Here is a 27955-nt window from a genome sequence, read left to right as displayed (position 1 = left end):
GTTAGTTGATGTGTTTGTTTTACTTTGCAGTAGTCACGTGCAAACCGGTTTGTTAGCGTGCGCTATAAACGTGTCTTTCTTTGGCCTTCTGCTAGAGCGTAGAGTGTGCCAGAGACTTGGAGCTCTTGAAATTATGTCAGGAGGACCGGAAGGATTTGAAGAAACTGTGCATCGTCTTGAGGCCCCATCTACCTCAGTTGGTGGCCTGGTAGTGAAGAAGAAAGCCAAGTCCAACTCAGATGTTGATCAACATGTGTTCAAAAAGCCACAAATTGTACTTGGATTGCAAGCACTAGCTGCTCAAAAGAGAAAACTTCGTGAAGAGGAAGAAGCAGAAAAGACGTTGGCAAGACGAGCGAAAATAGAGAGAACTGGAAAGCGAGTACGGGGGGATGTGGCACTAGAATTAAGTGGATCAGCGCGGTTTAGTAAAGGTAGAGAAGATGGGACGGTTCAGGGAAAAGATTACAGCTTTAGGAAGTACAGATCAACTACAATTGAAACACCAACGCATACAGGTGGTGTTAGTGAGGAAGCTAGATTGAGACACTGGAGTCGTCAAGAGAGGGAAAGAGATAGGCGCGTTGGTGTGTATGCTACGTCACTTGAGGCAAGAAATCAAGACCAACAGACAGAGAGAGATGGAAGAACAAGAAATGAACGATCTGGAGAATCAGCTTGGGAAGCTTCACCTTTGATCAAGAGAGAAACAGATTGGGAAGAGAGAACCCCTGGATCAAGACTAAAAGGCGAAGCAGTTTCACATTGAATGAGTATATCATCTTACTTTGAATTTTTAGGGTTGAGAACCCCTTCAAGAACTGGATGGGAGGATGGAGACTCAACTCCTAGCCGATCAAAGTGGGAACAGCCATCTCCTGCAAGAATTGGGTCTGGGGACTCTTCATCTGATAGAAGGTATATCTAATGCTCTTGTTCACATTACCGTACGTTAGGCACAATAGCCATATAGAATAATTGTGAGATTTATTGATAATCTTTGATATTACTACTATACATATAAATGGTGCTTTTTATTATTTGCATTGATGTCAGTAAATTACTTCTTGTAATATTGCATCAAGTGGTGTCTGAGAGCTCTTTGTAAGCTTTGCCAATGACTTTACTAGGAGGAACCTAGTAGGTGCATTGTTAACCCAAGTATTAACATGAATAAAGATCAAACAAACATTTGCTTTTCTTTTGACATCCTATGCACCACAGAAGGTTGGAGCATGTGATTGTAAATGACATGCCCATTTCGTCGTGGTGTTATTTTTGACCTAGAAGAATGTCTTTGACAATCTGAATTGTCAATGACGCTGATGTTATGTTGACGTTACGTTGACATTATGGTAATCTAACATTGTACTACTAACCAGGCTTTACACATGGTCAACCTAAACCTACTTACAGGGCTGCCACTTTTATATATTTTTACACATATCCTATGTAAATAGGCTACTCCTGCGCCCTTAAAATTCCCAGGGTATTCCAATGCAAATTGCTTTACAATATTTTTATGGCGCTAGAATATCCAATCTACTAAACTGTATGGAAATTTGTTTGTTGATTTATAGGTGGGTGCTACGATTATAGCACACTAGCCTGCACTTGGCAAGTCCAAGCGCACGCGGTAGGCAGTGGAAATCAAACCCGCCCTGACTCAACTTCCCATTTATAGCATGATGCAACTTCCACGACACAACAAAGCCCACCCGAGTCAAGTCCCGGCGAGTTGAGTGCGAGCACTTGTGCGAGCCAGTTGAAATCACACCCATTCGGCAGCATCGCTGAGCCAATCTGTTTATTTGTCCTGCCGCATTGCGTGCGTATGGACGGGGCGGACAGAAGCAACACTAGCACAATTATATATAAATTATTATGCAGTATGTTGTATGTGTAGATTAGCAATGTGTTAGGTGAGTCAGACTAGTTGATGATCACTGCTATCTAGTAAGTGTTTTTGACTGAGTGCCTTTCTTTTGCTACGACCATTCAGTTGATCGCTACAGAAAGATTACAGTTCTGCCTTCTTTGAAAGTTAAGCCTTATTGTTTCCTGTGTTTTTTACCTTCTAGTAACAGCTGTTTACAGTTTAGCAGCTTTATTGTTACTGGGCAGGATTTGATAAACTGACATTATTCAATTTATTTAAATATGATGTTACATTGTCATCGTGTGCAGCAGTTTTATTGAGTTAACTCCAGTTGTGTGTTTGTGAAAGCTGGGCATGGTCTGAAGGATGCTCAGGATATATAGTAGACGTTCAACTCATGTGGCATTCCTGGGCTCATGACCCTGCCCACTCATTTATGCCTCTTAATTGATCAAACCACATTGCTTAGAAAAATGCAATGAATGAACTAAATAAGAAGCTTTAACTTGTGTAAAGTCTGTGTTAGTTATCTCTTGCTGCATATCTACTTTTGCTCAGTGCAAACGATCAAGTAATTGCAGTAAGGTCTGATAAACTAATTGACTTGTGTCTACACCACTTTCTCAATTGGGTTTGGTAGTGAAGTATCCAGTGATGAAAGCAGACTACAATGCAACATTGTAGAAACAATATTCAGTATGTAAGTGCTGATTAGATGATATTTTAATCATCAGTGAAGATTTTACATCGTGCTTTTAAGACATGTGAGGCTGAGTAGCTTATTTTATGCTGCATTATTAATATTGATGTTCTACGGAATTATTGCTATGTGGTATGCAGTTCTGGTAGGCCAAGCAGTTAAGTTTGGGATGCTTGAGGAGAACTGTTTGCAGTGTATTGCTTAACTAGTTCTAAAATATTTGTTTTTGCCAAAAGGTTGTGGTTTGTTAGGCGATACATCAATGGCTGGTTGTTATTTCTTACTTTCTGTGTACTGACAGTCTGTTTTACCTTTATAGTAGCATTGTGTCTTCCATCGAATAGAAATACAGAAGTGTGAGAGGTATACGTAACTTTTACTAAGTGGCAGACACTGGTTGTATTACCATTGAGATTATCACTAGCTGTGGTGCATTTAAAGCAACAATTTACACGTAAATTTGAGTTTACTGTTGTAGAATTTTTAGGTTAGTTCAAAGATGTGTCACACATACATGAACTGTTGTTTGCATCTGGTTTTATGCTCTAAGCTTAGCAGAGAGTTCTGTAGGTTCTTTGAGATAATGGCAGCACACAATTTTCAACTTGCATTGCATGGGAATCGTGTGTTGTTACAATGTTGTAGGATATGGATACATGCAGTTTATTATCAAATCTGTGACTAAGACGATGAATTATTGGCGGGGAATTTATTTGGTGGATTGGCGGATTTCTTAGCAAGCGCCAATATAAAATCCGCCAACAATTTAGCCACCCAGATATGTTGACATCATCACCTATGTGAATCAAGCATCATGCGATGTGGCGCGGATGAGGTTACAAGATGGTAACCACTGCTTGCCATTTGTTGTGCCTACCCTGACAGGCTGTTAAACAGGGAGGTTAACCATGAGATTGAGGCCGTGTAGCTATCAATGAAGTATAAGTGAAGTCATGCAGGTTAAATTCCATAATCGCAAACTCCTCCATGAAGCAGCCACTTAATTTAACTACGTAGTGGGTGGGCAATATTGTACATATATCAATTATCTAACAACGATGTCCAATTGCCAATTTATAATCCGTCAATATGCTTTTACCATCAATTCTTAGTAAACTGCCAAAATATATTCTCGCCTATGTTTCATCTTATACGGTAGTTTCTCTGTTGCTTTCGAGAAACCTACTGATTTCTGTATACAAGTGACGAATGAGATTAGAGGTTTGCATAAATTGTGAAACAAACTATGCTGTGTGAGGGAGTAAACTCCCACAAGTTTAAGAAGGGAGACTTTGATGCTATGATGCAAATGACACAGCTTGCAAGTTGGAAGTAGTGAGGGTGCCCAAGTTGTCAGCAAAATTATTATTAAATTTTCTGTTTTCAATTAGCAACAATGGATGTCTTCTTGAGAAATAGAAATAACAGCTTTCTAGTTACACTGCTTATTGCATTTGAAATAGTATTTTTGCCATTAAGTTTATTCAATGAAGAAACAGAAATCACAGCTGTTTTGTTATTATTGCTGGCTTAGATGACATGATGCAGGTTACAAACAACACAGGATACACAAAGTGCAGACTTTAGTTGGAGTTAGAGTTGTTACTCTTAAAACCAATGGCTGGTTTCTATGATCTATTAATGTGACAATTTGATACTAACCGCAACCATTAGGTTACCAATGTACTGAAACTAAGGTTATGTTTCTCACAGAGCTGAGACTGAAGATGTAGAGATGTGTTACTGTAACCTGAGATCTGCTGTACGGAATACATAACTTTGTTGCAATATAGATGAAATGGTGACACTATATTCAATATATTGTAATTATTCATCAAATTATTTGACTATAAATTGTAAATTTCTATGATAATAGTGATATAAGGGTGTTTGATTGGGACTTTTTCAGAAAGGAAACATTAGAGAGACAAATTAGGTTGTTCGATTGGGTACTTTTCTCTCCAGAATGCTTGGAAATGCGTACTGTCCTTTCCACCCTCTAGTCTGAAAAGGACAGAAAGGCATTTGGAAAACAGCATCCCATGATTTAAAGTGCCAAACGATAACCGAAATTGTAATCAAATGCAAAGTCAGTGTCCAAACTGCAGTCCAGGTCGAGATGAGCCAGAGCTTCTAACAGGTAGTGAAACACAGGTGGCTAAGTCCTAAAACATGCGGAAGGAGAGCTATATTTGGGGTAATTTTGCAATGCTTTCACACATTTGTCTTCATGGTGTATCTAAGTGTCTGCATCGATGTCACTTGAGCAGTAGCACTATTGCAACAGCTAGCCTCTTATTGTTATGCACGTGTGCAAACATATCACTTTTCCTGTTTCAAACAACTGATTGCTTTTCTACGTTTGTTGGCTTTGTATTTTTGTATTTCTTTTTTATTTTCTAGAAAGCTAGAATTGTATATACCCTAAGTGTTTTTGTGTAGACCTGGCAAGAAGTATCGATCTAATGAAACGCCGTTGCCAACTCCCACTTACAAGTATAATTCATGGGCACGAAAAAAGACAAACACTGGAGGCACACCACGATTTTCAACAGGAGCAACTACTTCTGCACAAACATGTAAGCAGCACAGGTGTAGTACTTTAGTGTTTGGTTGTCTTATCGATTTTTTTGGTTGTCTGACCAATTTACTGAGCAAAACTTGATTATGATTGGAACCACTTGAAGCTCTTGCTGCATCTGCATGTGTGTGCTTTATGATTAAAGAAGTGATGTATGATGTTTCCTTATTGGCAGTCTCAGCATACGTGTAATCGTGGTATACATTTTGGCTTTCAAGTCACTTACCCAGAGCATGAGGTGGGAAGTGTATTTAATAGCAGGTATGTTACCGGTCAATCAGTTTCGATTGTTAAAACCTTGGTCTCACAATCGCATAGTTGGTCGTTGCAGCTTCACATCAGAAATGCAACGCTGCTTTTGGCGTACTTGACAATCTATTCGGGTTCTTTTGGGTTATTGTGAAGAATTTCTAAGCAACGAGTAAGAATGACTCAAGAATAGATATGCTACAGTAATTTTCTACTAGTAGTAGTAGTAATGTGCCATGTTGTAGAAGCACAGTCTTTTGCGTTGACTTCTATTTTCTTCATGGGAAAGGAAAGTCTGTTGTCATTTGTGTGTGCTGTGGCGCTCCGAAGAAGCAAAGGAAAAGGAAATGTAGAAATGTTTGTCATCGTCTTCAGAGATACTGGATACTCACATAATCTAATTGGAATATTAGCCCTTTGCTCTGGTTGGCTAGCTACTCGATTCATTTCTGCTTAACCGGAGACGATGTGAGGGTTTTGATGCTGGGATAGAACTGAATTCTATCCTTGCGTCACCTGTCTGTCACGGTCCGCACCACGTCATGTAGCATGAAGACATTCACGTAATATGCCGTTGTCCTTTGTGTGGGCAGATGTGACACGGTAACGGACTGCTCTCCGTCGCATATTGTGAACCCGGATTTACAGTTCCTAGAAGATTGGCTCTTATTCTGTACATAAAATCAACAGTGAATGACAATGTATCCATATCCAATGTTCTATTGTAATAGTAGAAAGAACACGCCTTTGATTAGCAGGTATCCTGCTCTTTATACATGACACTAAGTTTCAACATAGGGATTAATTAGCTACAAGCTCAAGTGGACATGCCGCATTCAGACAGTGAATTTTGTTTTGCTGAGGTTCTTAGTTTCCTGTAACAGCACTAAGTATACAAACATTTGGAAGACAGTTGAAGAATTAAGACAATTAGATTATAGAAAGATATTTATTATGTCTTACAATGAGCCAAAGACTCTCCTGAAAAAGTTAGAATTGTACTGTTTTTCTCTTTCCTTCTTTTTCTTTTTTGAATATATATATATATATATATATATATATATATATATATATATATATATGCATTTACTGCAACAACTTTCTTTTAGTCTTTGGCGGTATAATGCTAAACTGATCTTGGACAGACTAGCCATCTGTAATGTTGACAATGTTATGTGGGAGTATGTGTGATTTGTTTGCCCACTAGTGGGTAAAATAAAAAAAAATTAAAAAAATAAAAATAAAATATCTAAAGACTTTAAAAGGAATATGACATCATCAATCAGTGGGATACCATTTCCTCGAGCTTTCAAGTACATATTAGAACAGTCGTCTGTAAAACTATGGTGCTACAACGGCAAGATGTTACATGCACATATGCAATTAGAAGTTTTAGATGTTCGTAGTTGGGATTTGCCTACTTGACTTGGGAGAAATGTTGGGAGGGATGTTGGGGGTATTGGGGTATTGTAAAATATAATATAAAGAATTATATATATATATATAACTTTTTAATTCAATATTTAATTTTTTAAAGCGCGTCCTTACAGGAGAACGCCAGCCTCTCTAGAATCATTCTAGAATTAATAACCACAAAGCTACTGCAAATTGTTCATGCAAACTAGTAATTGTTCTACTAAAAATTTGTCCATTGTGAAATGATGCCTTGCATGCTATACTTTTCAATGTGCGTAAACTGTTCGGCGTCCACAGACCAAGAGACTCAACAACAAGTGGTTCAAATATGTATGCTTCCTGTTGCAGATACCATTGTTTGATGCTGTAAGACTTTCTCATCTTCCCCAGCTTCTGCTGCTGCTCCTGCATAACATGCTGCTTGCACTAAATATGACGGCTGCAGCGAGTTCCTCGCAGTTACATTGAAATACGCTGGTAAACCATGTTGAAAGTTAGGATGAAGTATGTTGCCTGGTTTTTTCCCCGAATCACTTGAACAACGCTGCTCACGTTGACAGCGGGAATCGTCCACCAATAATGTGTTAAAGATCACGTCACAGAGGGCATCATGGTGTTTTATGATCAGGTTGGTCTTCTGACTACAGCCAAGTAGGTGGTCTCCGTACTCATCCAGCACCGTACCACAAGTACAAAGACTAGGAGAAAAGATGGGAAGGCAGAGACGGATCCGCACTGCAACAACAAACTCTGCTGGGCATGGCAATATCTCAAACCACGCACCAGCATACTGAGCCGAAATTGTATTCATGCGTGCTCGATCACATAAATTGGCTTCTTCTTTTAGTCTGGACCACAGATTATTGTCCAACAAAAGTTTGCAAGTGATGTTGACTGTCTTTGCTTGAGTTCACTGAGTATTGAGGTAGCAATTTTCTGAAAATGATCTTTTGCAGAGCATTCTCCTGGAACAACAAGAATCGGTGACGCTGAACTCTGCAAAGAATCATATTGCGAAGGGGAGACCATGAGTTGATTGGACAATTGACGGGTAGCATTGCAACTTCCTAGAAAAACCGCTGAACACGTTCTGCATGCCTCTGTCAACCCTAATCCTCTTAAACGTATAGGGAGAGTAGCTTGATTCCAGGAATTTTCAGGAATGGACGAATTGATGATGACTTCTAGACAGTTGTGTAAGTTAATATCAAATTTTGAGAGTTGCTACATTTGTCTTTCGGCACCGTTCTAAGTAGATGGTCGATCTTACAAAGAGACAAGCATGATCTAAGTAGATGAAGCTCAACTTGCGGGTTCTCCATATCGCAGAGGTGTTCTTGACATTCCTGTATTTTTCTATTCTTTTGGAAAAACAGTTGTCCAAAGACCTTTGTGTCTCATAAACAGGTGATCCCAAAAGCTTCATGCCACCTTCCAATAATCCGATGCGTTGAATGTCTGGATGAAATTCAGAGAAGGTTTGGTCTCCGCTCGGCCAAAAAAGCTCACATTTGGATACATTGAGATGAAGACCAAACGATTTGCAATATGTCAAATATAGATGCAACAATATGACATGGACTTATGAATGTTCCGTTGTCCAGATACCACAATTGTAAGTGAAGATCAGAAAAGTGGCCAACAGCATCCAGAAACTGGAGGACAATCAATGGGAAAAGCAATGGTCTGAGCGGATCGCCTTGCTGAACTCCAGCGGTTGACAGCAACTGGTGTTTTCCAAATCGCAATTCCCCGGAAAATGGTAACACCATTGAATGCATTGCTCATGTCTAACTTGAGGCAGCAGAGGTCTGGGTCATCGCCATGGATTTTGATAAAAGCAGACACTAAATGTATGGCTGCTACTAATCCACCGGAGGTGTCAATGCCTACTTGACCGTAAGGTAGAAAAATTTGATTTTGAAGATACACAACATACACGTCTGAGGAGGCGTCGAAGGACTTTCCCAACGTCAATAGGTCTCACTCCACTGCTGTTCTTTTTCTTGTATAGTGCCGTTAGTGGTGCTCCATATTGCCAAGGAGCTACACGTTTGTCAATCTTACCAGATAGTGCAAGGCAGACCAATTTTTTCAAGTTATCAAGGCACTCTTGAGCGGCTGGAGCTGTTGTTTCTAACACTACATCAAGCAAATGTTGAGACCTGAATTTAATCCTGGGCTGGATGCTTTAGGAAAACTTTTTAGAGATTCCAGAACAGAAATGACAGAGGCACATAATGATGGAGGGATGTCACTGGACAATTCAGGTAAGTCCTGCAGTGGATGATGCAGTTTTAGCTCCTCAAATGCTTCCAAATCATCTTCACTTGTGCATCCGTAAGACCCCAATGAATGCATTGCTTCACGGTAATGTCCCTCCCTGGCTTTCCTTTGTTTTGGCTTTGCTTCTTAGCATCAGCTCTTGCATCCATCCATAAAGGGACGAGATCTCCAGCCTGCCACTGGCGTAGACGAGTAATATTGAACTCACTACGTGCCTCTTCTTCTTGCTGCTACGAACAGGATTCCTCAATACCGCTTTAGCAAAGATGAAAATACGAGCATAACCCCACAACATATTACTGACAGCATTATGAATTTCTTCAGCTATGACTTAAGCCACGAGAGGTTGAGCACTGCAAGAATATGACAAATAGTGTTGACAGATAAAAAAGCTGCTTCTGTCATCAATGCGTCAAAGAGGACTGATTCAGTCTCTGGTGGGCTTGTGAGCATGGATGCAACACGAACACCTTCCAGAGCAGGATCATCAAAACACTCATAGAAAATGTGTCTTCAAATGCGCAGTCGTCTTCTTGAATGTCAGTTCTAGATTTTTGAAATCCACATTGCATTCATCTGTATCAGATGTCCCGTGCACATCCGGGTCTTCTACAATGGACTGGTTGTAGGCTCCTTGTTAGCCACTTGGAATTACTAGGACTAACCATTTTTTCTCTGCATCTCGAATGGCCAGGGCCATCGGAACGACGGCAAGAATTCCATCATTCAGAATAAGTGAAGCCACTTTTATGACACACATTACGGCAACATTCCTGAAGACAGGTGATAGGAGGAAATGTCCTCTAGTGATATGACTTACGTTGACATTATGCCAGTGGGCTGAGTCGTCTCGAAACACGGAAGCACAAAGTGGACATTGACAGAAAACCATACCATCTGAATTTGACTTCTCTAGTTCTATCAAATTGGAATTCAGTCCTGTCACAGTCTCAAAAGTTGGCATGCGTTCTGTTCTGGAAAAACAATTCTGTTCTAACCAGCAAAATAAAAAACGTGTGCTGTAAATAGTCTGTAAAATTGTCAGGAGTACCAGGTAAACCAAAATTATCAACAGAGTGAAGATAAGTTGTCTCTTCTCTTTATATCCGGGATATGTCTATATATATAGATATTAATTTTTTTTATATTTAAACCATATATTTGTATATAATACAGATAACACATATCCGCCCTAAGGACGGAAGCACAAAAAGTCATAATAATTAGGCAGATAGTCACTAATCAGTCTTGAATTGTACTGCCATAAACGAACAGATAACTGTTCGTGAAATTGCCTGGAAGCTTGGCCCAGAGACAAGCCAGATGATAGAAGAGACTTGACAATTGATCTCAACACCTCCAGACTATGTGCAGCCCACACTTCGTATGATTCCACCACAAGAGGGTAAAACAAACAGTCATAACTGGAAACGTTAGCAAGATGGCGTTCATCTTTGTCCACTTCCCCAGTCTCAGCAGCAGCAGCAGCTTTTATGGCAGCATTAATAAGGTGAGAGGGAGTGAACGAATTCCTCACGGAAATGTCGAAATAAGCAGCCTTGCCTAGGGAAAAGTCGAGATGGAAAACGTCACCTGGTCTTGTCATAGAATGAGAGGAACAGCGTTGTTCTCGACGTACATTGGAGTTGTCTAAGAGCAACCAGTGGAAGATGACGTCACATAAGGCATCATGTCGCTTAATCCGAAGAGGACCACAGCCAAGAGCATGGTCACCAAAAATGTCCAATTCATGACCGCACACACAACAGACTGAGTGTGGGGGTGCTGGAAAAACCGGAATTCCCAAACGCAAACACAAAGAAGTCACAAATTCACGCGGAGACATGGCCAGGCCTAGACTTGAGTTGGGGATTGCCCTCAACCAAGCCCCCGCATGAGGATATGCGACAGCACTGAAACGTGCCTGTTCTCGCATACTAACAAGGCTGACTTTAATGCTGGATCTCAAAGCATCATCCAGAGCCTTCTGGAAGGAATGTTGTGTAGAAGAAACAGAGGACGAGACAGAACTAGTAGGTGGTAAAAGACTTGCAAGATATTGCCGGCATTGCACTTCACCAGGGAAAGAGGAAGAATGCTGAGTCCAATCATTTTCTTCATGTACCGGCATGAACGCTGAGTCATTAAGAAGACGGAGAGACAACTGCCGAGAAGAGTTGCAGCTGCCAACGAAAGCTGCAGATGAAGATCTAGAGGCCTCACGAAGACCTAGACCACCCAAACGAACTGGAAGAGTTGCCTGTTTTCATGCCAGGTCAGAGACCGAAGAATAGGATAAAGCCTCTAAACTGTGATGAAGACCACTGTCAAACTGCATCAATACATCATTGATCTTGAAGCCAGGAACCGTTCTAATGATGTGATTCAGCTTGCAAAGGCTCAAACAGCTTTATGTTTGCATAACCTTGTTTGCAGAACAGCTCAAACATAGATATATAGATATATTATGTTCTGACATAGACATACCACACATTCCTTTTTTTATTTGATGAAAATGCAACCTGGTGATAGCTAGTAGATTGTACTTGAAACAGGATTGGTATGTGATGAAGATCAGGTACTGATTTATATTCAGATGAGAGAGTCAGTTGTGTGTAACTTCTTTACCTAAGGGATATATGCTTGCATGTGCTTATTTTGTAGTTGAACTTGTAACTACCCAAATTACACACACACACACACACACACACACACACACACACACACACACACACACACACACACACACACACACACACACACACACACACACACACACACACACATGTGCACACACGTGCACACACACACACACACACACACACACACACACACACACACACACACACACACACACACCTTTAATTAACCTTCAATCTTTAACTGTCCACCTCTATTGAATGATGGCAAAAACAAACAAGAAAACACAAAATGTCATTTTCTGCTAACTAATGCATCAAGTTTAATTTTGATAGCATGTGTGTCTTTTTTTGTCATCTTCTCTTGAAAAAGATCTTTGCATTTGTTGCATTTAATTCTTGCTCTGTGTCTAACCAGCAAACCAGGACAATTTTTCTTGACTGCAGTTATGATTTTGTTTCTCTGTTGAGACTTGAGAGTTTGTTAAGAATGGATTTTGTAAAGGCTGTTGACCTCGAGAGCTGCTGGTGATTGCTGAGTTGAAACTTTGATTTTTGCGAGCATCTTCCAGTTCTATTTTCTGCTAGCTGAGTAGCCAGTTCTTCGGCCGGGCTGATTAGATTATTGACTGTTAGTTAATATCCCTTTGAAGACTAATGAAAATGTAACTGAGCGTCTTATTCTGAATTTATTAGCAGCAAGTTTTCCGTATAGAGATATACCCGGGCAGCAGAAATTTGGAATTAACGTGAAGTACTCACCCATATATAGCTTGACTTGCAGGCTCGATTTAGCTCACTGTTTGCACTCTGTTTTTGACGTTTTCGTCGAAGACAAATGAAAATGTAACCGAGCGTTTGCAATACACAGACTTATACAATTCTATTCTTTTATGCTCATAGTACACACATCTCTGCCTCTTATTTGGTAGAGGGTTCTACATGGCAGAGTGCACTGAACATTATAACAGCGAACACCTGTCAAGTCTTTTGTTGATGTTGTTGTATCCTTTGTTTTCTTTTAGTCTTGTTTTAGTTGCTGGGTGCCCATTTCTTGCTCTTTTTTGTAACCTTCAAGCTTTTAGTTTTTTAATTGTCCCATGTACATACATTGTATCTTGTACAATTTGTCGTGCTGAGTTATTTCGGAGAGCTGAATAACCATTGCACAGTTATGTAAGCTTTGCACATTATGAGACATGCAGCAAACGCTTCCCTACCTGCTGATATGACAACACGTGGCATGTCTGCAAGTACTTTTGGGAACTAGAGAGCCAGTACCTGCACATCGTTGTGAAGTACGTGAAACATGCTCTGTGATCACTTGAAAGGTGTTTTGCTGTCACGACTGCATCTTTGTGTTCACTAGTTGCATTGGACAGATAGTTTTACGTAGCAAACATATTGCGGAATGTTCTGTGTTTATCAAATGTGGTTGTTAACATCAGAGGTAGTTGGCATAGGTTTTCCTGTATACTACAGTTGTTGATGGTCATTGTCTATCCTCATTAGTAATCTGCTGTGTATCTTTATGGTTGTGCACTAGAATTACCAAGAAGTATTCAAGATATATATTTGCAATGTCTACTTGATATACAAGCACGGTTTATAGCTTACCAATTTAAAACCTGCTTAATAAATGAAAACATGAATACTTTGCACAATTGATTGTAACATTCTTGGTCAGTTATTATTGTCTATTACCTATCATACATTAGACAATCGTTATATCAATATTTCAACTCAGTGTTTACATGTTGCAGCTGAAAGCAATGGAACTAGTAGCCTCAATAAGGAGGATTGGGAAGAAGAACAAAGGGTGACAGTTTTCGGTATTTTTAGGTCTTGTGTTTTAGTGACTGTCAGTTGCTGACATTACAGAGACTGGACAGGGCATGGTATGATCTAGACTCTGGCTATGATAACACTAACAATCCATTTGCTGACATGCCAGAATCTTATACGCGTGAACGAGAAGAACAACTGGCAAAAATGGCAGAAAAGAAGATGTCTGCTCAACAGCGGCAGATTCACAAAGACAATGAGCGATGGGAGACAAACAGAATGCTTACTAGTGGTGTTGTTCACCGGCTTGATTTTGATGAGGATTTTGAAGATGAAAGTGGTGCTAAAGTTCATCTGCTGGTCCAGAATCTTGTACCACCGTTTTTGGATGGTCGTATTGTGTTTACCAAACAGCCAGAGCCCGTCATTCCCATCAAGGATCCAACTGCTGACATTGCAATTTTAGCTCGGAAGGGTAGCCAACTGGTACGAACCAGAAGAGAACAAATCGAGAGAAAGAAAGCTCAGAAGAAGGAATGGGAAATAGCTGGAACAAAGTTGGGTAACATTCTGGGGATTAAACGAGAAGATGACAAGGTACTCTTACGAATTGTTTTGTTTTTATTTATTACTGTTGCTCTTTTTGTGGATTGACTAATTTGCATTACTGACAGCTGCTAATGATCTTTTATTTATAATTAGGGTTGTTTTAATAATGTTAATAATATCTGCTAGGGGTTGTTCAAAATTAGCAGCAATTTTACAAGTGTACAAAGTCCACGTTATGGGAAAGGGTTATGGCCTTTGTACGCTTTAGAAAAGTTGATTGCTAGCAAATGGGTTGTGCTAATTTCTCTGTTTCCATGGCCGGGCTGGAATTACAACATGCATTGTTCCCGTGTTATTCACCCATATGTACGGCATTTGCAAACATGTACTATCGCGGCAGCCTACTCCGGTTGTGTTCTAGAACTACAGCAGTCGTAAAGAGACCAGCTGTCTCTACCATGACTTCTCAATGTTTTCGTCGTTGTCCACTTGAATGACCGGAAATCTTGAGCTGGCATCATTTGAGTGGGTTAACTGGAATGGAGGAAGAACTGTATCAATGCAGAAGCGCTGAAGACCACCCACCTGTCAACCCTCTAATAGATGGAACCATGGTCAAGCTATTGAATTGTGCATTGACAATATTGTGTATGCTTTGAGGAGGAGGGGATTCTTCAGAAGAGCTTGGGCTTTGTACGCTCGTGAAAGTTTAAACGACTCCAATTTGTTTAGTAAGGCATGTGAGTTTTACACTTGCATTGTGAGCATAGATCAGTTGAGAACCAATTTTTGTAATGACGTTGTTGAAAGGACATTGGATGGCCTATTGGGCACTTTAGGGAGTCATTGCATTAATGGTAATACAAGTTTTAATATGGTAACTCTAGGATTTAGCAATAATTTTCTGAATTAGACAGCATCGAGTACGCTGAAGCAATTTTGGAATGTAGAAGTACTTGATAACCTGGACCATACATGAACCATGCACTTTTCATGCACTTTAGCTATGGAAATCAGGGTTTTTTTCTGGGCAACTCCTAACTTGCGAACGAGCTGTTCAATTTGTGTTCAGGAATTGTAAGCTGTGACTGGAATATAACAGCAACAGGGACCTGTCTGAAATGAACTGTAGGATGAAATACAATATAATTCCTAAGACGTAATAATTATCTCATTTATCCAATGCCATTATTACATGAAATGCAAAGGTGTTACTTCAAGTAAATGCAGTATCAAATAAAAATGGCTTATTTGAAGTATAGTAAAATCAGTTTGAATCAGTCATCTGTACCTGTGACTCAAGCAGAGCTGGTTGAGACAACGGGCTTGCATACAGGGAGGCAAAACTTGCGTACACGTATACATAAATTGTATTGTAGGAAAAACACTGGGAATTGACACATTGACACAAAAAAGTAATGCCATATACACATATTCACTACTCACTTCTAAACCAAAATTTGTCAGGAAGGTTTTCTTTGCTTGTTTGTGTATCTAGTGTATTCTATCATTGTGAAGGAGATCCTTGTTTTGGTGATTCTATTTATTCTGGTTGAGAAGTGTAACTCTGGGCTCACTTTGTTTCCTTTGGTGGTGACTGATCTATTGGACACAACAGATTTTTTGAATGTACATTTCTAGTATCAGGAAGATAGCACTTCATTGTTTTGCATTTAGCTGTTGGTTCATTTATTAACAGATGCAAGATAAGATACTCTCTTCAAGACTTGGTAGTTGTTTATCTGCATGTGAAATGTTTTGGCCCAGTTGCAATCAATTATTTTTAAATTTCTAATGGACCGTGCAAATCCTACAGCATTGAGCATTTTGTCATGCTTATTTACTGGTCTGATGTTGTTTTGTCGACACTTGGCTATCTGGTAGAAAGTTTTTGCAATGTTGATTTCATTTGGACAGCATTTAAAATCTCATATAGAACTATTACATGGATTTTGTGATGTTCATTGTTGCACAAATTTTCACCAAGAAGTACAAACCACCAACTGCTTTATTTTGGATGCAAGGTTAATACTGTTTTTTAAACTTCTGATAAAATTTGGGCATATTTAATTGAGGCTTTTCTAAAAAAGGAAAGATTAGATAGATGGATTGAGTTTTTGATTGCCATACTTTCTCTTTCCAGAAAGCTGGGAAAGTGTTTCCATCCTTCAGCCTCAAAAGGACAAGAGAAAAGTTGAAAAACAGGATCACATGATTTAGAGTCCCCACGAAATTGTAAGTGGAAAAGCAAAGTCAGTGTGCAAACTGCAGGCCACAGGAGCCAATAGGACATTTAACAGGTGGTGATGTACGGATGAATGAGTCCAAAAAGGGCATCAGAAGGGCTATATTTTTGGGGTGATTTTGCAACAGTTTTGCTCATTCACTTTTATGGCGTATGTAAATGTACTTGTCAATGTCATTGAACTGTAGCACAATTGCAACAGAAATCAACAGGTGCTTGCATTGTTTTATGCACATGCACAATGCATGCCACCTTCCTGTTGTTAACAACTTGCTGTTCTATCTGTGTTAGCTTTCGACCTGTTTTCAGGAAGCCTTGATCGAATTTAGAAACAGGTCACACCAACTCACCTTGGGATCTTGGTCTAAGGAACCATCTAGGTTTTGCTATGGCTCTCCAGTTGTATTCACAAAACCACTGTGAAATATTACTTAATTAACTAGTCAATTTCTATTCTTCATGGTAAAGCTCAAGTGAGGAGCTTTTTGATGAGTCAGTTACTTTTATGCTGTAGTATAGACGTGTTTTGTGGCAATCAACAGCAGTTTCAAACTTTGTCGAACATTTTCCAGTCTTCGTTCAGGGTTACTTTGATTTGTGGTATTGAATACTCATAACTCCAGTTTCTGCTTCAATAAACAAATCTAAAACCATGCTGGATTGCAGTTAATTTACAAACCATCATTGTGCAGTTAAAAGACAGTGGAAATATTGAAGTTTATAATAATTGAGAGGAAGAAGGCTTCGATCAGAGGAGTTTTGTTTTTGCACATACCTTTGCTTGAGAGTGTCTAGATGTTGCATGTGTAACAAGATGTACTGTCTAACCAGTGAAATCATTGTCAGAAGACCAAAACTCTAACCACTAGGCTAAAGCAGCTTACTGTTATTGTTCAAGTTAATTGTAAGGACTAAAGGCCGGTTCACAGATCTCGTTGACCAAACATAACATAATGTTGAGTACCGAAATGTTAAAGGAGAACTCTCACCAAATACTATAACTTGTTGAAAGAAAGACACAAGGTCTGGTGTCTTCCTGCAGGAAACCTACGGTCCAGACAGCCACAGAAGCAGAGAATGGGCAACGAGTTATTCAGACGATTCCCCGTATGTGGCACAAAGTCTTACTCTCTGGAAGTAACTACTTTAGGTTAACCATACCAAGTGCTCCTAACGCACCCAAAATGCAGCGAGACATGATCTATGAACTAATCTAAGAAGGGTCTCCTTCCGAGGCTCCACGGTTGTATTGACACAGTCGATACTTGCATGATAACTTTGGGGTCCCAGTTTGCTTTAGTCAATAAATCACAACTTGACACCATATGTCTCACAATCCTTACCTTGAAGAACAGGTATTGGTCTTCCTTGCTAACCAACAATCAGAGTTACGCTCAAGCCACCTGCAGCTTGACAGCTTTCATCTGAGAGATGGTTGATTTTGGTGAGAGTTCTCCTTTGAACACCGTTAGGTAACATAGTGTAGATGCTATTCACAGAATACGTTTCTTAAACATAGTTATCTAGTTTTGCATACTCTGACCTTTGGTTGCGTCACTTCCTTGGTTAGCGTACAATTGGTTAAAGAAAAGTGCTGAATTGCTCAGACCCTAGTGGTCAAACGTTCCGCTCTGTTACATAGAAATAGAACACCATCCTATTCCAAGGTTGCACACGTAGCAAATCCTAACGTAACGTCACCTTGTTCACAGATGATGCTTGCAACATTAGGTTACGTTACATTATGTTACCTTACGTTACATTACATTGGTCTAGTGTATGTGAACCAGCTTTAAGAGTGCACCTTGGAGTTTCTGACACTTGGCAGAAGAAGTTAGAATTATTAGAACATTTGTTTTTTGCCTAAACTCAGGCAGATGTAAGTTTTATGTAGCTATACTACTTTCACTTCATGCTATTGATCTCCTGAGCCATTCGCATTAGTGCTCTTTCAATTCAATTTTCTACATTTCTTGGTGAATAACGTTTGATGATTGTAACCAACATTGGTGTGGTTCAACTGGCAACAATGTTTGAGAAATGTAATGCAATCCAAATGGTTAGATTACTGTCTGCAGTGATAAAATACATGACTGAATGTTTTGCCTATCAGAATATGCTCTGTTGCCTGGCTGTGTTGTTGTATACATATATGATCTATAGATTAGCTAATTGTTGAACAATTTGGAAGTAGCGACAAAGAGAGACTAATTTCCAGCAAGCAGCATCTGGTCATGTTTTTGCTCATTTTGCATTGTAATTTGAACGTGTTTAGTGGTTGTCAAGCTACATTGCTTAACTTTTAAGAATTTAAGGTCTATTAGATGTTACTTCTGACCACAAATAGGTCATTATGTTGTAGGAGCAGAGTTTTAGAGTAACGGATAATTTCAACACACCAGCAGTTTGTGTGACTGTATGGCACTAGCTCATTTTAACTCATTTTAAACTTTTCCAAATATGGAGCCATCAGTAAAGCACTACCCAGGCTTTCTGCTATGCTTCAATATATCCCCTAGGCATCCTTTCCTGTAAAAGTACTAAATAAACAAACATTTGCTATTATGTTTTGACATAGACATACCACACTCTCCTTGTTTGATTTGATGAAAATGCAACCTGGTGATAGCTACCGTATTCGCCCGTAATAACGCCCATGTCCATATATATGCCCATGTGCGACAGGTCAGAACTGTCAGCCTGAAAAGAACGCCCATGCCCAACTGTACACCCAAGCCCAAGTATAAGCCCAGGATACGCATGCGCAGACAAAACAAAATGGAGTTCGCAGAACATTCGTCTCCATCTGTGTGCGTTTGATGAGGTGGTGTCAATGTTGAGTGAAAGTGCTAACCTCTAGATTCATGTCTTCGTTGCAATTTTGACCTGCTTTGGGCTGACCACTCTGGTTTGCATGTGTATACATACGCCTGGGACCAAAATAATGCCCATGCCCTAGTATACGCCCAGAAAAATTTTTCTTTCTATACACCCGGGGCGTTATTACGGGCAAATACGGTAGTACTTGAAACAGGATTAGTATGTGATATAGATTAATCTCTTCTAATTACACTTCTAAAGCACTCCTTCTAGAATGGAGTTTGACCACTTTCAGCGGTTATTCATCTGTTTTCCATAGTATGGAAAGCAAAAGATTTGTGTAATTTTGTAGTGGTTTTAATTGCATTTAGCAGTTAGTTTAGTTCAGTGCTTAGTTAGTGCAAGCTTGCAGTGTGCATCTTTCAAAGATAGTGCTTCATCGTGCATTCAGCTGGTTGTTTAGCGCTCATGTCCCTGTATATAATGTTTTATGTTAGGATGATGCTGTTGATGAAGAAGGAAGTGTCAACTATAAGTCTGAACAAAGGTTTGCTGATCACATGAAAAAGCGGACTGAAGCATCTAGTGACTTTGCAAGACAGAAGTCACTAAAGGAACAGAAACAATATCTTCCTATTTATGCATGCAGACAAGAGGTATGTAGGTATTTTCCTTGTGCTCTGTAGCTTATTGTTTTTGTTTTAGTTGCTAAACATCATAAGAGAAAACAATGTCGTTGTTATTGTTGGTGAAACTGGATCTGGTAAAACAACTCAACTTACACAGGCAATGCAAGTTTATTATTATTTGGACATTTAATGAGCAATTGACATTTTTTCTTCTAGTATTTACATGAAGATGGTTATTCACAGTTTGGTGTTATTGGCTGCACTCAGCCTCGACGAGTTGCTGCTATGTCAGTAGCCAAGAGAGTAAGTGATGAGATGGATGTTGAACTTGGTGAACAAGTCGGCTATGCGATTCGATTTGAAGATGTTACTTGCAAGGTGGCATTGCTCAATAAGGTATGATGCTAAATTTGCGTGGTTATTGCAATTTGTTGCAGAGAACATTAATAAAGTACATGACTGATGGCATACTTCTTCGAGAATCATTGAGGGAGTCTGATCTTGACAGCTATAGCGCCATAATTATGGATGAGGCTCATGAACGCTCACTCAATACAGACGTATTGTTTGGTCTTTTGAGAGAGGTATGTAGAGTACCATATGCTTTCAATTTTTGCATCATTTCTTGTGCAGGTCGTTGCTCGGCGGAGAGATCTTAAGCTTCTGGTTACATCAGCCACCATGGATGCTGATAAGTTTGCTACTTTTTTTGGTAATGTTCCCGTTTATCAAGTGAGATATTTATAGTATGTCATGTTAATGAGACCATGGTGGCAGATAGTTGCTTTATAGATTCCTGGAAGAACATTTCCTGTAGATGTGTTTTATAGTAGAAATCCTTGTGAAGATCACGTGGAAAATGCTGTGCGTCAAACAATACAGATTCATCTTCAGGCACCACCAGGTTATTGCATTTCACTTTGATTACATAATCATATATACTGCTTTGCAGTTTCTTGTTTCTTGTGTGTGGCTACTTTGTTTCCAGTATCAGTAACGTAGTTTCAGGACCATCTCAAAAGTGCAGTTTTTCCGAACATTAACTCATACAGTACATAGACCAACTCCCACTTACTTTGAGATCTTTGTTGCACTTTTTGTAGAGGCACAAAATGTACAATTAATAATATGCAGCACAAGCTAGTGTCAAGTCTACTGTTTGTCACATTTGATGCAACATAGCATAATATTGTAGTCAGTGATTGAACACACCATTGTAGCAACATGACATGAATATTTAAAGACAGCCATCATAATCTACACAGTATGTAATGATGACTATGCACTGCATGGTGGACCAATGATATCCATCCAGCTATAATTAATGAGGTAGAACATTATGAATTGTGCGAGCAAAGGTAAACTGCAGCACTCGTGTTTAAATGGCTTTGCCAAATTCTTTGTATTTTGTTTTCAATTTTTTTTGTCTATTGCTAAGTTGCAAGAGCAACACATAGGGTCAGCTGGGCACGAGAGGTCAGCTTCAGATGCCAACTAGCCGGCCATGCATGCTCTTGTGCTCAATCATGTATTAAAAATGTACAGCAGCTGTGTGAAGTACACATTCATATTTTGACTCATCACATACCTTCAACCACACGAATCAGACATAATGAAAACGTGTGGTTTCTGATTTTCATATCTATCGGCTAAACGCCATTGGTTCCATTTGAAAGGAGTTATGTTTTAAAAGGAAATGTGAACTTTCAAGATGGTCACTTATTGTTATGGTTATTTGTTGAAGGTGACATTCTAGTCTTTATGCCTGGTCAGGAAGATATTGAAACTACTTGTGATGTCATAACAGGTAGAACATGCAGCTTTGTGTCAGTATGCTGTAGGCAATAGAACACTGTCGTGTTGTTGAATAGACAGGTTAGAAGAGGTAGAAGAGACTCCTCCTTTGACTATACTTCCTATCTATTCGCAGTTGCCATCTGACTTGCAAGCAAGAATCTTTCAGAAAGCGCCAGATGGTGTAAGGAAGTGTGTTGTAGCAACAAATATTGCAGAAACGTCTCTGACTGGTAGAATCATATGATTGTATTGCTGTGCATCCATAACATGATGTTGTCTAGTCGATGGGATTATGTATGTCATTGATCCAGGCTTCTGTAAGATGAAAGTTTTTAATCCACGTATCGGCATGGATGCTCTGCAAATCTACCCAATCAGTCAGGTACAGTAACTTTCTGGTTTAAAGTCCTATAACTGTAAAGAGTGGCAGAAGCAAGTTTTTGTTGGTCTAACTTATTGCGCGTTAAGTAGGCGTAGCTCATTTTTATAAGTAGCACACGTTAAGGTTGTTAACAATAGCATTTAATTCTAACACTTGTCCTACATCTAAGGCATTCCTAGTTACTAGATAGGAATGCATTGTCAGCCTTTTACAGAACCGTGTAGACCAAAAGTGTTAAAAGGTATTAGCTATTTAATTTTTTCCTTATTAAAAAGTTAAATGACAGTGAGCGGCTGGTGAACGTTTATTTTTTGTGGAAAGCCGTTGGGCCATAACTTGCTGGACTGTTTCTGCTGCTCCTGTTGTAGCTCTTATTCTGACTTTGCTTTATCGTCATTCAGGCGAATGCCAATCAAAGATCCGGTCGTGCTGGAAGGACTGGTCCTGGCCAGTGTTTTCGTCTGTACACGGAAGGCTGCTACAAGAACGACTTGTTAGAAACAGCAGTTCCTGAGATTCAGAGAACCAATCTTGCTAATGTCGTTCTCTTACTCAAGTCCCTTGGTGTCCAGGACTTACTCAAGTTTCACTTCATGGATCCTCCACCACAGGTTTAATTAATGTACCATTTTGTGTTGCATCTGTTAGCCAACTTACTGAAATTGGATGTGCAGGATAACATATTAAACTCCATGTACCAGCTGTGGGTTCTAGGTGCTTTAGACAACACTGGAGCATTGACACCTCTTGGAAGACAGATGGTTGAGTTTCCTCTTGATCCTGCACTGTCGAAGATGTTGATAGTGTCTGTAGATATGGGTTGTAGCACAGAGATTTTAGTATGACAGTTTAATTCTATTTGTGTACGTCTTGTTTATGAATGCCTTCTAGGTAATTGTGTCAATGCTGTCTGTTCCTGCAATCTTTTATCGCCCTAAAGGTCGTGAAGAAGAAAGTGATCTTGCTCGAGAAAAGTTTCAAGTACCTGAAAGTGACCACTTGACATTGCTGCATGTTTATCAGCAATGGAAAGCTAACCAGTAAACATTTTCGTCATGGTTTGTTAATAGTAAATCACTGATCATGTTATATTTCAAGCTACTCTGCCCAATGGGCAACAGAACATTTTATTCACATCAAGGCACTTAAAAAGGTGTCCGTTTAACCAGGTAGTGATGCTTTACTGTTAACTTCTTTTTAATGTTTAAGGTTAGGGAAGTACGAGCGCAACTGAAGGATATCATGGATCAACAAAAGATGATCCTTATTTCATGCGGGACAGACTGGGATGTACCCAGAAAATGCATTTGCTCAGCATACTTTTTCCAAGCTGCAAGACTGAAGGTTATTAGCTCTTACTTAAGCAAGGTTCTAGTGATTTAAATAATTTTGTTTTTGGTTTCAGGGTATTGGTGAGTATGTGAATTGTAGAAATGGAATGCCTTGCCATCTTCATCCAACCAGCGCTTTATTTGGAATGGGTTTTACCCCGGATTACGTCATTTACCATGAGCTTGTCATGACAAGCAAAGTTTGTATTAAATTTTTATCAGAATAAACGGTGATGTAGTGTGATTGTACGCTTATAATAGGAATACATGCAGTGTGTCACTGCAGCAGAGGGTGAGTGGTTGGCTGAGCTTGGCCCTATGTTTTACAGTATCAAAGAGACAGCTAGATCTCGTTTGGTATTGGACCATTTAGATCCACACGTTGATTACTGAAGTCTAGTCTAATGTTGATGTCATAGTTACGTGATGCTGATGCTAAATCTCAGCTAAATGCTATGGAAGAGGAAATGGAAGCTGCTGCTGAAGCCATGCGCCAAAGAGAAATAGAAGAGGAGAATAAAAAAGTCTCTATGACACCAAGGTTTGTTTGGATAAGCATGAGAGATTTTGAGATGTTCAAGTATTGTGTATTTGTGAATAGAGGGAAGATTTACACACCAGGAAGAAGGGATCCTGGAACACCCAAGAGGACTCCAGCTAGGTTTGGTATATGAGGACTGGAGACTTCATGTTCAATCTTACAAGAAATGTAGTAGCAATAGCTAGGAGTAGTATTAATTTACTGTTACTTACACTGCTGTCTTAATTAGTTCAAAATTAACTAATGTTATCGGGAAAATGAATACATAAGTATTAATGCACTGTTTGCATGGTCTGTGTCGGGTATGTTGATTTCTTTATCATGTAGTGGTTGAGAGAATTGGAAGTTCATATCTACCAATGTAGCCTGGTACCAGACCCTCTCCTCATGCTGTTGTGCCCCTCTGACACGACAATGCCGGAGATGTCACCTCATGGGAGGCACGACAGCACGAGGAGAGGGTCTGGTATGAGGCTATACAAGTGAGAGTACAGTACTCGTTTAAAAATTTGAATTTATTTAGAAATTATGGTATGTTAAACATTTCCAAGTTTCTGTGCAGCGATTATCACCGCCCAAACTAAAATCAATGAAAGGTAGCGTGCGTCTTTCTTTTGTAATAGTTGGTGTCAACATACATACATACATAAATGTTGGTGTCAACGTTTGGTGATTCTTCTCATCATGTTTTCTTTCTTTCTTTCTACTACCAACCTTCTTCAATTGTCTGTTTCTACCCTTCCAGTCAGCTTGTCTCCGAGATCGTCAATGATATCTGCAATATCTCTTTTCAGTGGCGGTGCCTTTTGTCAACATTGGTGTCAACTGGTGGCGATTCTTCTTGTCATACTTTCTTTCTTTCTTTCTTGCTACTATCAACTTCCTTCAGTTATGTCAGTTTCTGCTCAACCAGTCAGCCTGTCTCTGAAATCTTAGCGGCGGTGCTTGTCAGCTTTGTTGACACCTGCCGGTGATCCTTCTGGTCATGTTGCTGTTTCTCTATCTTTTGACTATCTATCTACATTCCAAATTTCTGTTACTGTTTACATTTTTTTTATCTCATCTTAGACATAAGTAGAACTTCAAAATATGGTGGTCACAAACTGCTTTTGGGGATGCTTTCTGATGTAGTATGTTGTTCAATTTCCGTCCATAGGGCGGTTATAAAGAAATTTGTATATATATAATATATATATATATATATATAATATATATATATATATATATATATATATATATATATATATATAAACTTGAAGCGCCACAATGCTCTATGTGATATTCTGTATCGATATCTGCTAGTGGATAATGCTGGGTCTCGTAGAGAACAGTGTTTCTCCAGCGAAAGTAACGACAGGCCTGGAGACGTCTTCCACCCGGATTTCTTACAAGGAAAAGCTGCTTTTTTTGACATCTCAGTTAGAAATTCTTTTACCAATCATTTCATCAACAGTTGCTCTACCAAAGCAGGAGCTGCCGCCGAAGCTGGCGAAGTTCAGAAAGACCTTCGCTACGATTCAGACGTCACAAGCGCAGGAGCCAGTTTTTACCCTATGATTGTTGAGACATATGGAACATGGTCCACATACAGCTTGGAGATCATAAAAGTGATTGCAAGGAAAACTTCAGTTTTGAACAAATTACCTGTTAGCAGAATAGTATGTAACATACATGAACAACTAGCAGTACGACTTTGGCAGTATAATGCCAGGATGGTTTTGGACAGGCTACATTTGGTCTGTCATGGAGAGTAAAATAAAATAAATATATTTATAAAAAAAAAAAAATAAAAAAAAAAAAAAAATATAAACTATTTAGATATAACGCATAGTGTGCAGCACTGTGGTTGAACAGACTTTTAGATATCTAGATATCAAAATACGTGTGTAATCCTTGTTCGAAATCAGGATGGAAGACAGCACCTGGACGCATGTTGTTTGTCGACTGAGCAGTGTTGTTCTCTTGGACAGTTGGCATTCGACTCAAAGAGCGTGAAGGAAGACATCACACAGAGCATCATGACCACGTGTTCTCCATTTCCGTTCACCACAGCAGGTGATCCCCAAAACGATCCAAACTCTGGTTGCAAGAGCACTGACTCGTTTCGGAAACAAGAATTGGAACTCCAAGCCAAAGGTGCAAAGATATCATCAACTCTTTCTGGGGTATGACAAGGTCAAGATTTACTGGCTTTCAATGTTTCTCCCAATAGCTTTTCTTATACTGACGCGTGATGTCGTCGTTTCATTCAATTTCTCGTCGCTTCGCACGTGATCGTTGGTAGGGTTCTCACCAACACAGAGGCAAAACAGTTAATTGACGAGCGTGTGTAGCGAGGTGGGTCGCACAACAGAAAGGGGCGTGGTCCTATAGGGCTATCTCGGTCTAAATAAATATTTAAATACCTGGTGTGTGTGTGTGTATATATAATGTGTGTACACAGGAACAACCTCAAATTTCACGACCACGTTTCATAACAATCGTTTCCGTGTCTGACTACAGATCAGTCTAAGAACGATTCGTGCATGTGACCAAACGGCGACGAAAAGCCTCACGAAGTTCCGTCGCCCCATCCTTTTGTATTGTAGCTAGGTACTTGACGACCAAGAAACACCTTCAGAAGCTGACTGGTAACTCCTAGTATGCCACCTACTGTCAACTATTCACACGTTCTGTACTACAGTATGATCAATCCTTGTGCTGTATCTAACACTGTAGCTGATATCAATTTATCTAGATGTCAACACATACATCATACCACTGTCGTTACAACGGATACTTAGACTGTACATTTCAATTGTCTTGAATTCTTGTATAATACCTCACGTGCCAAAGTCACGTGCAACCAATAACACCACTAATGTGGTTGTAATAAGCCAGCCCCTCCCCCTTTTTCATTTCCGTTACTTTCCATGCTAGAGTCCCGGATCTTATCTCGGTCATTTCCTAGTCTCGGTCATTTCCTAGTCTCGGTCATTTCCTAGTCTCGGTCACTCGTTCTCTGCCAAATAGCTGCAGCCAGACCTAGCTGCTACGCTAGCGTCATAGTCCTACTGGATAGCAACTAGGTAGAGCGGGCCACGTCAGCATCCGTCGTAACGTTGCTGCTGTAGAACTTGAAACTGATCGCACCTATTCTCGGTCACAGAGTATCATATCTCGGTCACAGAGTATCATATCTCGGTCAGTGCTTGCCATCTCGTTTCTACAACTCCGTTTGAGACGTAAGTCATCTCTGTCGATAGGCTCCTTATATGACTTCCTTTCGCCAAATTGTTGGTTTTGTCTTGTCAACATCTACTCGCGCAGACAACGAAGAAGACGGATGACTCACGGGACATAATCTCGGTCACCTGATCTCGAGTGATTTTCTCTCTTCAGACGCAGATCTGAGGCGTTCTTTTGGCTCATGTTATAGTCATCACCGCTGGCTACTATACCTACGGGGTGACGTTAGTGCTCATCGTGCTGTTGTTACGGCAGAACGTGAAATGTGAGAGACAAATACTCGGACATCCGGGATCATATCTCGGTCAGTCGCTTTCGTCGCGTTTCTACAAGACGAATTGAGATGTTAGTCATGTCTGTTGAAAGGTTCGCTTTGGATGTTTATGCCACTGAATAGCCAGTTTTGTCTCTTCAGTTTTTCTGTTGCAGGGCGGTGGGAAAGGTGATCGACCTACGGGACATAATCTCGGTCACGGTATGAGCGCACTTCTTGGGTTCTACAGCTTTCAGGTAAGTGGTCTTACCTTCATTGGGCATTGTACATACGGTCACAGTCGACTAAGGCTGACTGAAAGTGTTTTGTAGTGAATTTGTAGAACTATAGCAGATTCTAGTAACTAGACTGTTAGTTGTCCTGTCTAAACTATGTTTTTGAGTAATAATTAATATAACCTTTATTTAGTACATGTGGTTTAGTGCTAATTAGCAAATTTTGTGAGTGATAGATTGATCATCATGGAGATAAACATTGAATCCATTCTGGCACAAGTTGAATGGTCACAAAAGCATGCCAGGACTCTGCATACTTGTAAACTGTGTACGTACTATGATCTTGTTGATTGTACAAGATTTTAGCTACTTCAGTTATTATCAACAACATGCACTGCTTAGCTAATTC

General features: G+C 39.7%; 2 protein-coding genes and 1 long non-coding RNA gene across 5 annotated transcripts; all 3 read left to right on the top strand.

Moving 5' to 3' along the window:
* Nucleotides 1-74: 74 nt before the first annotated feature.
* Nucleotides 75-24188, top strand: LOC134178092 (pre-mRNA-splicing factor ATP-dependent RNA helicase PRP16-like). Its single transcript, XM_062644880.1, has 23 exons — nt 75-749; nt 801-918; nt 5022-5158; nt 13514-13569; nt 13632-14132; nt 19647-19805; nt 19855-19935; nt 19995-20156; nt 20216-20362; nt 20412-20510; nt 20571-20682; nt 21523-21585; nt 21650-21805; nt 21857-21957; nt 22359-22568; nt 22632-22796; nt 22849-22997; nt 23056-23110; nt 23167-23301; nt 23363-23488; nt 23550-23645; nt 23708-23829; nt 23890-24188. The coding sequence occupies exons 1-23, from the start codon at nt 134-136 to the stop codon at nt 23960-23962; spliced, it is 3639 nt and encodes a 1212-aa protein (XP_062500864.1). The 5' UTR covers nt 75-133; the 3' UTR covers nt 23963-24188.
* A 122-nt stretch (nt 24189-24310) lies between these two features.
* Nucleotides 24311-26234, top strand: LOC134178692 (uncharacterized). Its single transcript, XM_062645576.1, has 2 exons — nt 24311-24425; nt 25132-26234. The coding sequence occupies exons 1-2, from the start codon at nt 24419-24421 to the stop codon at nt 25581-25583; spliced, it is 459 nt and encodes a 152-aa protein (XP_062501560.1). The 5' UTR covers nt 24311-24418; the 3' UTR covers nt 25584-26234.
* Nucleotides 26235-26617: 383 nt separating this feature from the next.
* LOC134178770 (uncharacterized) lies at nt 26618-27924 on the top strand. 3 transcript variants are annotated; one of them, XR_009969698.1, is made up of 4 exons: nt 26619-27012; nt 27075-27423; nt 27487-27567; nt 27783-27924. It is a non-coding gene; the product is annotated as an uncharacterized LOC134178770 (long non-coding RNA). The 3 variants fall into 3 exon arrangements; XR_009969697.1 differs by having other exon boundaries at nt 26618-27012; nt 27075-27567; XR_009969699.1 differs by having other exon boundaries at nt 26619-27053; nt 27139-27567.
* Nucleotides 27925-27955: the final 31 nt, after the last annotated feature.

This window comes from Corticium candelabrum, chromosome 4 (assembly GCF_963422355.1).
Source record: "Corticium candelabrum chromosome 4, ooCorCand1.1, whole genome shotgun sequence".
NCBI classification, from domain to species: Eukaryota; Metazoa; Porifera; class Homoscleromorpha; order Homosclerophorida; family Plakinidae; genus Corticium; species Corticium candelabrum.
This window is presented reverse-complemented; position numbering and strand designations above follow the sequence as displayed.

Coding starts and splice junctions, on each gene's coding strand:
- LOC134178092 (XM_062644880.1), top strand. CDS start 134: ATGTCAGGAGGACCGGAAGGATTTGAAGAAACTGTGCATCGTCTTGAG. Junction 21,586..21,649: donor TACTTGTGATGTCATAACAG/GTAGAACATGCA, acceptor GTTGTTGAATAG/ACAGGTTAGAAGAGGTAGAA. Junction 22,998..23,055: donor CAGCAATGGAAAGCTAACCA/GTAAACATTTTC, acceptor TTATATTTCAAG/CTACTCTGCCCAATGGGCAA.